Below are 12,570 nucleotides of genomic sequence, written 5' to 3'. Positions count from 1 at the left end.
TGAATTATAATTAAAATATATATATATTTTTTAAGATTTTATTTTTTTCCTTTTTCTCCCCAAAGACCCCTGGTACATAGTTGTATTTTTCTTCGTTGTGGGTCCTTCTAGTTGTGGCATGTGGGACGCTGCCTCAGCGTGGTTTGATGAGCAGTGCCATGTCCGCGCCCAAGATTCGAACAAACGAAACACTGGGCCGCCTGCAGCGGAGCGCGCGAACTCAACCACTCGGCCACGGGGCCAGCCCCTATAATTAAAATATTTGGCATATTCATTCATGTTAGAAAAATGTGTCAAATCATTATTATTGATGTGTATTACAAAAAGTTTCAATTTTAGCATAAATTCCTCTGCCTGTATAGCTAGATCACAAGTAAACTTTTTTTTCCCCTTAATGATATCTCCAAATGTCACTCTTACAGGTATTATTTTCTAATAACAGTAAACAAATGGACTCTATTATTATTATATTTTACAGAATTTCAGTTAACTCTAGCCTTTGGTGACACTACATTTCATTGGCCTGGAGTTAGAGCCCTTTTGTGCCCCCCACCTTCCCCAAGTGAAGGCAGGCCCACTTTTCTACATGCAGCTTCGTGTTCGATTGCTCCCTGGTGGCAAACTTTCCAAGCAGGGAGTCCAGATAGTGCCTTCTTCAATTGGGCAAAGTAATGGATGACATTTGCATCAACTTACTTTGTCTTTCTACTTGCTAATCTATTGTTTCACATTTCTTTTGTTTATTTTGAAATTTTAACCTCATCTGAAAAATCCTCACTGGTTGAAACAGGGACTTTATCTAAACAAATCTTTATTCAAACAAGTCTATTAAATCACTTATTTGAATATATTTTTATACTTATTTCCAAGTCAGCCAGGAACATCTGGGCCTAAAGTGTTGCAATTAGGTCCTTCACTGAAACCAGGTCTCTAGTTCTCATGGAAAATAATATATATTTAAGGCTTTGGTAAAAAAAAGTTCATCTGGAAACTCGTATGTCCTATACTGTCTACACAATTATATTTCTAGCCTTTGTGAATTTTTGGATAAGAATTAATAAGAAAACATATGTCCACATAAAAGCTTGTACATGAATTTTCATGGCAGAATTATTCATAATAGCCAAAAAGCAGAAACACCCAAATGTCCATCAATTGATGAATAAATAAATAAAATGTGGTATAGCCATACAGTTAAATAGTATTGATCAATAAAAAGGAATGGAGTACTGACACGTGCTGCAACATGGATGAACCTTGAAAACGTTATGCTAAGTGAAAGAAGCCAGTCACAAAAGGCCACGCATTGTATGATTCCATTAGTGTGAAATGTCCAGAAGAGGCAATTCCATAGAGACAGAATATACGTTAGTGGTTGCCAGGGGCTGGGGGAGGGAATGACTGCTAATGGGTATTGGGTTTATGTTGGGAGTGATGAAAATGTTCTGCAATTAGATAGTGGTGATACTTGCACCACTTTTGTAAATATACTAAAATCCGCTGAACTGTACACTTTAAGTGGGTGAATTTTATGGTATATGGATTATATTTGAATAAATCTGTTATTGATATATATAAAGAATTTTTTAATAAATTATATTTTAAAAATATCTATAGTGTTTCCTACAGCCTTTTGTAGCAGAGGAAACTCCTGCCTCTAGGATACCCCACCCTGTCTTTACCAATAAGTTACAGGTCTGTTTCACTTACGATTTTGTGTGAAACAGATTATTTTTGCATCTTGAATGTTCTAACTGGACTAGTAGACAAAAGATCTGGATTTTTCTGTTCCATAATCTGCTACTTATGAGCTGTGTAACTTTGGACCAAGTCTGCCTCTCAATTGCCTCATCTATAGAAATGGCAGTGGATTTGATGACCTGGGGCAGGCATACTTAAAAACCATTAATTTCCCTGTATAACTGAGCAGGAGAGACCTGATGATATGGAAGGACTCTGCCATCGCTCTCTCCAGAGAACAGCCAAGTACTGCTGGAGAAAATCACTCAACAGGTCATGGTCACAAATGTCAAATGAGTATTCAACACTGCCAGGAATCCTACCATGTTGCTCCAATCAGCGAACTCTCTCATCCCCATTGCAGGCTACTTAAACTCTCCACTCTCAAAAATCACTCCCATACCCCCACCTTGGCCTCTTCTTCCAGTGATGTTGCCTTTTTACTTCACAAGGAAGATAGAAGCCAAGAGATAGCCACTGTCTTATCTCCCGATATCCGAATGCATATGCTTGTCTACATTCCATCTTCCTTCTTTCCTGCTGCAAGAGCAGAGGGACCCTTTTGCTTTAGGCAATTCTTCCACTTGTGCTTTGGGACCCACCCCACCCACCTTCTCAGGAACCTGACACCATTACTATTAGCCCTTCTTTCTCCTAACTGGGTCCTTCCCAACAGCTTTTAAATTTGCTCAAGCCTATCCTATTAACAAAATAAAACTCTGGCCTCACAGGATTGCTGGTGTTTCTAGTTACCAGCTAAAGTAGGGCTCCTCTTGGGCAATAGTGGAGCCATAACCCATGGTTTCTATTTCACTTTGTTGGTCAACATTGAAATTAGATTTTTCTTGGCTATCTTGTTTAAATTGGAAATTATTTGCATTAATTCAAATTTGATGCACTGATATTTTACTCACGTTTCCCTCTTTCAAATGTACCTAGTGTGACCACATTTGTGTGATTATTTGATTATTCTTTGTCTTTTTCACTAGACTGCAAGTTCACTGAGGACAGATTCTGTGTCTGTATCCTCAGGACTGAGCTCATCATAAGAGCTCAGTAAATATTTGTTGAATAAACGAATAAAGGAATGAAATTCTGTAAGACAGAGCCAGCAAAGGACTAAATATCGGTTCATTTGAAATTAGGCTGGTTCATAGGTGTTAAATATTTTTAAATGTATTATACATCATGGTATCTACATGTGAGGATTGCAAATGTTTGATGTTTCTATTTAGGCCATGGAAGCAGGACTCTCAGAAGTGAAAAATGAGTTACAGTCACGTGACGATCTCTTGAGAATTATAGAAATGGAGCGGTTGCAGTTGCACAGAGAATTATTAAAAATAGGCGAGTGCCAAAATGCTCAAGAAAATAAAAAAAGGTATATTCTTTATATTCAGCAGCCTGAGAAAAACTGTTCAAACTATGATGTGTGAATATTTTCTAAAGTTTTATATTTGAAACTGAATAAAAAGTCTGTTTCCTATTAACATGCTGTTAATTATTGGATAATGTTAGGTATTAAAAATAAAATTAGTGATTATTTTTCTTCAAAATTAATATCTTTACTTACCTAGAAAATCATATCCTGTTCTGATTCATGGATACTTGTGTGACACACTGGGTCAGAAATTTTCTTAGAACTTTCATTCTTCAGGATATTGTAAACAATATTATAGTTTAGAGCTGGTATTTAATTATATATGTTGATAAATAAGATTTATTACATATTTTTTCAAATGCTTTTCTTTTTATTGCCTGTAAACCTGTTATTAACTTTTTCACTTGTAAATATTGTATTTATTTTGGCCTCCACTCTCACCAGCTTGTCAATTCCATTAAGGGTTTTGTTAGAACAGATTTTTTTTTCTCTTTGACAATCAGACAGATATTGCATACTCCATAACCACAAAGGAAATGGAACTGCTGAGGATTATTAAATGTTTATGCTTGTGAATAGACAGTTTGACTGTTCTAAACATTCATTGCTGTTCTAATTCTCATTAGAACTTGAATCCTTTTCAAATCTGAAGGCTAATGCCAGACCAATAGCAGGATTTTAAAAACTGAATAGCCAAATGGTGAGGGATATTTTATTGAAAGATGATTACGTTGTTTTAAAGGCAATAATTATTTCTTCAACGTTGTGGGAGCTGCTAGCATTTCTTTGAGGTCTACACTTAACAACAAATGGGAAATTAAGGTCCCTAAAAATGACTTGTTGTGTGTCTCACCAAGGATGGTAGAATGCCTATTAGCCAGTCAGCATTTTGTTTTGTTTTGTTTTGAGGAAGATTAGCCCTGAGCTAACTATTGCCAATCCCCCTCTTTTTGCTGAAGACTGGCCCTGAGCTAACACCCATGCCAATCTTCCTCTACTTTATACATGGGATGCCTACCACAGCGTGGCTTTTGCCAAGTGGTGCCATGTCCACACCCGGGATCTGAACTGGTGAACCCCGGGCCACCGAGAAGCAGAACATGCAAACTTAACTGCTGCGCCACCGGTCCGGCCCTGGTTCCAGTCAGCATTATTGAGTGCTCCATGTACAAGCTATATATCATTGTCACCGATCATTAATAAGTCAACTGGAAATATACTATATGCAAAGCACTTTTCTAGTGTGGTGAGTTGGTAATAGCTTTGGTTTTGTGAAGAGCATTGGAGGTGCTTTCTATGGAGCTATCTCACAAGGCCAATCCTGCATTCCAGACATTGCCAACTCTCCTTCAATAGGTGATTTAATCCAAAATTTTGCTGTTATTTGTATCTTTGGCCAATACAACTCTTTTGTTATGCCTGATTGCCATCCTCTTATTAAGTTGGTATTTATTTTGGTCTCCAAACTACACCTTTCTCATTTGGAGGGTATTCCTCAGTTCTAGTATTCTGAAATTTGATGAAAAGATAGATACTTAACTTTTCACAGCTGCCATTGTATTTTAGACTTTAGGCATAGATTTCTCAGCTTTCATCTTTCCCATTGAAAGTTTCTTTTTTTTTTTAAAGATTGGCCTTGAGCTAACATCTGTTGCCAGTCTTCCTCCTTTGTTTTTTCTTGTTCTCCCCAAATCCCCCAAGTATATAGTTGCATATTCTAGTTGTAGGTCCTTCTACTTCTAGCCATGTGGGACTCCACCTTAGCGTGGCTTGATGAGCGGTACTAGGTCTGCACCCAGTATCAGAACCAGCATGACCCTGGGCTGCTGAAGTGGAGCATGCAAGTTTAACCACTCGGCCCAGGGCCAGCCCCTCCCATTGAAAGTTTCTAATCCTTTCAGTTTGTTCTCATATGAATGTGGTTCTATCCTCTTTATTGGCTTAGTTTCTTTTATTTGGACTCTGTTTCTTCTTTACAGCTGTTTTAAGGTAAAGCAGCCCAAACTAGTAAGTGTACATGCATGACAGTTTTATAGAAGTAGGAATGTAATGTTTTTATTCATTTTCAGAACCTTTCTCAATAATGCTAAGATTTTGTTAGCTTTTTCCTTTTTTTAGTTGCAGAAGCACCTTGGGCTGATATGTTCTGAGAGTCATTAAAAATAATTCCAACAGGGGCCAGCCCCATGGCCTAGTGGTTGAGTTCAGCATGCTCTGCTTTGCCGTCTGGGTTTGGTTCCTGGGCACGGACCTACACCACTCATCAGTGGCTGTGCTGTGTCAGTGACCCATGTATAAACTAGAGGAGGATTGCTACAGATACTAGCTCAGGGAAAATCTTCCTCAAGCAAAAAAAGGAAGATTGGCAACAGATGTTAGCTCAGGGTGAATCTTCCTCAGCAAAAAATAGTAATTCCAACATTCTTTTCCTACATGACAAATGATAATTCCTTTATATATTTATATTAGCATTTTATATTAGCATGATTATTGTTTTCTTCTTTGAACTTGTCCACATTGAAGTTTGACATTTGTTCCATTCACTCACTGAAATTTACAAGTTTATCATGAGGTTTTTACCATTCAGTTCAGTGTCCCACTCCCTGAAACTGATTAGGAAGAATTGAAACATAGGAAATTTCATTTTTCACCTCTTCCAAATCATAGCGAATAAGAAAAATGTAATACTGATCCTGAAATAATGTTTTAAGAGAATATTGGATAAAATGTTCACAATATACTACTGACTGGGAAATGAAAGGGGACTGAAAAATAATGTGTACAGTACATTCTAATTGTATGGGAAACATGAATGTATTTATACACATATGCATAGGAAAAAAAGACAATATACACAAAAATGCTAACAATGGTCTTTCCTGGATGACAACATTCAAGCAGTATATACTCTGATATACTCTGTTTTCTACAGTTAACATATATATATATATATATATATATATATATATATATATATACACGATAAGCAGATAAAAGCAATCCAGTCTAGACATGTGTACCTCAGGCATATCACAATTTTTTTTTTTTTTTAAGATTTTTTATTTTTTTCCTTTTTCTCCCCAAAGACCCCTGGTACATAGATGTATATTCTTGGTTGTGGGTCCTTCTAGTTGTGGCATGTGGGATGCTGCCTCAGCGTGGTTTGATGAGCAGTACCATGTCCGCGCCCAGGATTCGAACCAACGAAACACTGGGCCGCCTGCAGCGGAGCGCGAGAACTTAACCACTCGGCCACGGGGCCAGCCCCCATATCACAATTTTTACCTTTAAAAGATCCCTGTACTTTCAGTCTTTACATTAGTTATTTCCCTATTATTAGTCAGATTTTGTTTTGTTTTGTTTGTTTGTATGGTGTAAGTTTTTGATTTGTGGAATCGTTTAAAAACTTCTTTGGAAATCTGAAATTGTACTCGCAGGTGGGTGCATTCCTCCAAACGCTGGACTCTCCCAGATTAGTCCAGCATTAGAAAGCATGCTTGCCTGGTTATCTTTATTTTTCCAACTTCCCTGATGTGGAAATGAACATTACCTGCTTATGCTTCCTGTGGAAATTGTACTTTTTATACTAGTCTCTGCTTTTCCCCTCTAGTGTCCACATGTAGTTGCAATTCCATTTTATAAATTGAGCAGCAAGAGAATGTATTTGAGCTCTCTCTGGGTGGACTGTCAGATTTAATCATTTTGGATCACTTTTATGGAGTAGTTTCTCCCCTTGGATTTCCCCTTCCAGGATGTAGAAGCAAGTCAGGTGTATTTCCTTTTTTTAATGGGTTCCCAAGTTATCTTATGATAAAAACAGCCTTTTCTTCTTATCCAAAAATCTTATCTACATACGCAAACCCAATATTCTGTCAATTTTTAATGTATAATTGAAATTCCATATTAGTTGCTACTTTATTTTTTTTCTTTTTTGCTGAAACCATTTGCACTCAGTTAAATATGTAAATACTTATGGGATCTGAATATATTAGAACTTGCAATTTCTATAACTAGAAATGTTTCCAACAAACTAATAATCTGTCTCTGCAGCCTACAATGGTCTAAATTAACAATATAATCATAACAATGTATCAAGGTAAGCTTAATTTTTACTCATTTTAATTTGTAGACTTGAGTTGTCTTATTCACCTTCTATTAAAGAACCAGAAAGGAAAAGGAAAGAGCTGTTTTCATTGACCCCAGATCAACCAAATCATGAAAAAGAATTGAACAAGGTATGGAATATAATGAGCTCCATTCTTCCAGGTAGATCTGAAGTCTTTGAATACAAAGGGGGAAAATAATCTTCCTTCTCACTCCCTTCTTTTTCCTTCTATATTTTCTCCTAATAAAATGACTTGCAAAGCTGCTAATTCTAACATTTTTCTGTGCAATGCTATAAAAAACACAAACCTTAGGTCCTCGCTCTGCCACTGGGAGACTGCCTGTGAGCTGTGGAGGGCCTGTGGCTCCGTGAGAGGGAGCTTATAGCAAGCAGTGTGAGAACACAGACTCACGCACTCAACCATGTGTTAGGTGCATAAGCTTGGGGAAGCTGCCTGTGCAAGTTGGGGGTCCTTATTGCTAGGATGGGGATGAGATAATTAGTACCTACATCATAAAGTTGTGATGAGGATTAAATGAGCTAATAGTAGCTGTTCCCTAAATAGCACTTAGCATGTGCCAGGAGCTGTTGTAAAGGCTTAACTAATCCTAATTCATTTATTCCTTACAACCATTTTATGAAATAGGTACTAATATTATTCTCTTTTTACATTTGACTAAACTAAGGCACAGAGAAGTTAATGATTTCCCCCAATATCACACACCTAATAAGTGGCAGCAGCCAGATTTGAATCCAGGCCATCTGGCTCCAGAGTCCATACTTTTCCTTTAAGTTAAAATCTGTAAGATAATGCATGTCAAGTGCATAGAACAGGGCCTACCTAGCTCAGAGGAAGCACCTAGTAAACTTGGCTGCTGTTGTTATTGGTTACGCCACATGTTGTCACTGAGCACCGAGCATATGCCAGGTACTCTGCCAGGAGCTAGGAGTACAAGGATGAGTAAGACCTGGGCACTGCCTTTAAAGACCTTGTGATTCTCAACTCTCCTACAAAAAGTATATTCTCCTTTCCCCCTAGTAAAATCCAGGAATGGCTTTCTTTCCATGGGTTTGTCATGGCTTCTATCCAGATCTCTGGTCTTTAGGTTTCAGGATCTCAGAGAATATTCAATGCTATATAATCTAAACAATTGTTAAAAGGAGGAAGAACCTGGGTGTGGCTTTGAATTATCATCTAGTGCCCAGCACAGGGCCTGGAACACAATAGGTGAAAATATTTAGAGAATGAATTAATTAATATTAATGCTAAGGTCTCCTATAATTGTACAGGGTCATAAATTCAGCTGTTATTTGTATAAATTCCACAAACATTTATTGAGCATGTAGTAGGACTATAGCTATTCTGCTTATTTCTGTAGGAAATTCAGTGACGTCAAAGACAAATCCTGTTTCCCAAAGAGTTGATTGTCAGGCAGCTATTAAGTGTAGAAAAGGTGTTACGAATTAATGATCATTTTCCTTATCTTTTTCACATAATCACACAAAACTAATTTTACTGATATTTAAAAATATAACTTTAAAAGACTGCTCCTTACTGGTGTCCCCAGTGAAAGCATTACAATAAAAGGTTCATTAGAGCCACCTAAAGTATAATTACATTGTTCTTAACCTCATAAATTTAGAGAGAGTAATAAAACTTTGAGTAATGTAAGGAATCTACTGATTTTGCACAGTTTTGATATGGAAGGAGAGAATACAGGCACAGATCTCATTACAGGCTCTAGGAGACCTCTAGATAATGCATTGCTATGCAGAAAAGCTAACATGAATTGTGTATAAATAGCTCTAGCTTCCAGGAAGTGTTTGTGGAGAGTATTTTCATTCTCTTGCAATAAAACCAACAAGAGCCATGTATTATGGCTCTTGCAAGTGTTTTAGTTCTTTCTCTTTTTTTCAATATAGAATGATTTTTAGTCATTTATTTTGTGATAAAATTGACATTTTTAATAAAGCCAAAAGTCATTTAGAGCTGAGTAAATTAATCTCATTTAGAAAGAAGCTTTGCAGTATAGCATGTTGTTTTAATATCTAAATGTTGTGAAAATAATAAGTTTATTCCTTTTTCATTATAGCGTATTCATTTTTTTCACATTTTAAAAGTCCCATTTTAAAAGAACATGTTAACTACACAACAGGGATGCAACCAGCAAAATCCAAAACTGGGACAAACTTCAGAACAACACTGTTGTTTCATCAAATAAATTGTAAGGAAAATAATTGGAGAGAGAAGATTGGAGATGAAGGGAGCCCTGTAATATTGCCCTCGGGGTGAGGATATTCACACTCCAGTCTCCTACTCTCAGGAGCTGAATAACTTAGGCCCACTCCCTTCCCTTCCATGTGAGTCTTTTTTTTCCCCATCTGTTAAATGATAGGGTTAGACCATGTCCAGCTCTGAAATTCTAAAAAGGTTAGTAATAAGAATAGAATCAGATGAGGGGTCGGTGGTATAGAGCCTGAGGCTAGATCCCATTAGCCTTATGGATGTGTCCCGGTTAGGTCAGCCCACTCTAGCTCTTGCCAGTGTGTGAGCCACCTTCTAGGGCTCTGCTCACAGAGGTTGCACAGCACAAAGGGTAAGGTCCTGGAATCAGATTGCCTGTCACCAGGAACATGACTATGAAAAGTTATGCACCTTAATTTTCCAGTGTGCAAAATAGAGAGAGGTTGTGGGGATTAAATGAGATCATGTATGCAGAGGACTTAGAACACACACAAATACACACAAAAGAGAGGCTTTAAAAAGATTTGAGCCAGTGTCAATGTGTGGACCATATTTAGATTTCAATTCAAATAAACGAACTTAAAAAACATTCATTACACTTATGATACAATTTTAAATTTGGATACTGCCTGGATATTGGATAATATTGAGGAATTGTGGCTAATATATTTAAGACATTATAATAGTATTCTGGCTGTGTTTTAAAAAAAGAGAGAGAGCACACCCTGTTCTTTTAGAGATATATCCTGAAATGTTTAAAGATGAAATGAAAAAAAATCAATTTTAAAAGTAAGTGTCCTGGGGTAAATTCATATAAATATCTGTGGATGGCCTCTACCTAACTCTCCAGGCTTATTTCTCCCAACACTCCAAGTCCCAGCCACTCCAAACTCCCTTTGGTTCACTGAGTGTGCATTCTCTCTCTCGATCCGGTGCCTTCACTGCATTCTCTGCCTGGGAGCCCTTCCCCATCTCTATCTTCTGTCTGTCTTGCATCCTTCCTTCAATGTTTGGTCGGATGTCCCCTCTTCTAGGAATCCTATCCTGCCACGCCCACGCTGGGTTTAGCACCCCTCCACTCCATACAGCTGATCTGGATGGCTACACTGCATTCTAACTGTGTATTTTGCTGTTTCCTCCGATGGACTATGATTCTTTTGAGATCAGGGATTGTGTACTTTATCTTCAAACCTTAAGAATTAGAGACTGTGAATGATTTCTAGAAGATGTAAGAGGTTGGACTAAGACAGTGATAGGAGGAATAGAGAACAGAGAGGTTGAAATAGAAGGGATGGAATTTGCTGCCTGACTGGATTTGGGAGGAGGAGGGCGGGGAGGAGTCCAAGGTGACCCCGAGGTTCCTAAGATGGAAGGTTTAGCCGAGGTCGAGATATGGGACTCCATGTGCTCTAGTGGAGGAAGTGATGTGTTTTCATGGACACATTAAGTTTGAAATGCTATAACGTGATTCTGAAAAAGATAGTGCTCAGTTACAAACAGTACAGCACAATTTAGTCAGAAAAAGCACTGAATTTAAAGCCAAGAGTCCGGAGTTCTAGCTCTGCCAGTTAATAGCTTTATGACTTTGAGCAAGTCGCTTAACTTCTCTTATCCAATTTTTTCTCCCTAAAAAATGTTTAGTCCATCAACCTCTGGGTCGTGGGTCCAGTGTCTTCCACCACACCACTCTAGAGTGGTTGTTCCACGGGTATGGGCATAAAGTTAGTTATACAAGATGAGTAAGTTCCAGAATCTGCTGTATAACACAATGCCTATAGTTAATGGTAAGGTATTGTGCACTTAAAAATTTGTTAAGAGGGTAGATCTCAAGTTAAGTGTTTTTACCACACAAAAAAAAAAATTCACAAAAACAACAAAGGGACACAAGGAAGCTTTGGGAGGTAATGAGTATGATTATTACCTTGACTGTGGTGATAGTAACATGAGTGTATGTCCAAACTCACCAAATGGTATACATTAATTATGTGCAACTTTTTGTATACCAATTATACCTCAATGAAGCTGGGGGGAAAGTGCTTGATAACACTTTCTCCACCTTCCCCAAAGTAGTATCGGTAGTAGGTGTTGATTTGCATACAATAGAAAATAAAAGTGAGGGGCCTGTCCCATGGTGCAGTGGTTAAGCATGCACATTCCACTTTGGCGGCCCGGGGTTCACCGGTTCGGATCCCGGCTGCGGACATGACACCACTTGGCAAGCCATACTGTGGTAGGCGTCCCACATATAAATAGAGGAAGATGGGCATGGATGTTAGCTCAGGGCCAGTCTTCCTCAGAAAAAAGAGGAGGATTGGCAGTAGTTAGCTCAGGGCTAATCTTCCTCAAAAAAAAAAAAAAAGAAAAGAAAGAAAAGAAAACTGAGAAACGAAATTTTGAAATTGGAAGGGAGAAAGTGAATGAATCATTATTTTAAGTATCTATTTTTAATTTAGCATTGATCAGAAAAGGAGGGATAAAGTGGGACCTGGCAAAGAATAGGAAGACTGAAAATGGCCAATAAAAGGTTTATGCTACTTTATAAGTAAAGGGATTAATATTTTCTGGAATGTATCTTCTGCAGATAAGAAGCCAACTCTATCAGGAGGAAGAGTACCAAGGCTCTGAGCAGGAAAGAATGAGGAATGAAATCTGCGACCTAACAGAGGAGCTTCATCAGAAGGAGATCACTATAGCAACTATCATGAAGAAAGCTGCCCTTCTGGAAAGACAGTTAAAAATGGAGTTAGAAATAAAAGAAAAAATGTTAGCAAAACAACAGGTATGCAAGCGGGCAGCACAGCACCTGTCCAGGTCACTCTCCTGCTCAGTGCAGATAACAGCCTTCACTATTGACTAATAAAGCATTGCATTTCTCAGTGTCCTTTCTGAGACTAGTGTCAGAGAAATGCTTTGTGGAGTCACATAAAAGCTTTGTGAGATAATGCAAAGTGTCATCCAAAAAGAACGAGGGAAATAAATGACAGCACAAGATAATTTCATTAAATCTCATCCTAACATTTTCTTGTAACTCATATTTTGACCACCTCCCACAGTATGCTCTAGTCAAGGATTTCTTCCTGAATTTGTTTTCTATAGTTC

At 37.8% G+C, this 12,570-nt stretch overlaps 1 protein-coding gene across 10 annotated transcripts in view; it reads left to right on the top strand.

Annotated features, from left to right (window-relative positions):
- The window catches only part of DEUP1 (deuterosome assembly protein 1), a 94,698-nt gene that overhangs the window by 43,576 nt on the left and 38,552 nt on the right, over positions 1-12,570 (top strand). For all 10 annotated transcript variants that reach the window (XM_070623903.1, XM_070623910.1, XM_070623902.1 and 7 more), the window contains 3 exons: positions 2,976-3,121; positions 7,251-7,356; positions 12,053-12,250. In XM_070623903.1, coding sequence (XP_070480004.1) covers positions 2,976-3,121; positions 7,251-7,356; positions 12,053-12,250 — 450 coding nt within the window. The remainder of the gene's footprint in view (positions 1-2,975; positions 3,122-7,250; positions 7,357-12,052; positions 12,251-12,570) is intronic.

Source organism: Equus przewalskii, chromosome 6, assembly GCF_037783145.1.
Source record: "Equus przewalskii isolate Varuska chromosome 6, EquPr2, whole genome shotgun sequence".
Taxonomy (NCBI): Eukaryota; Metazoa; Chordata; class Mammalia; order Perissodactyla; family Equidae; genus Equus; species Equus przewalskii.
Note: the sequence above shows the minus strand (reverse complement) of the source record. Positions and strands in the feature narration are given on the sequence as shown.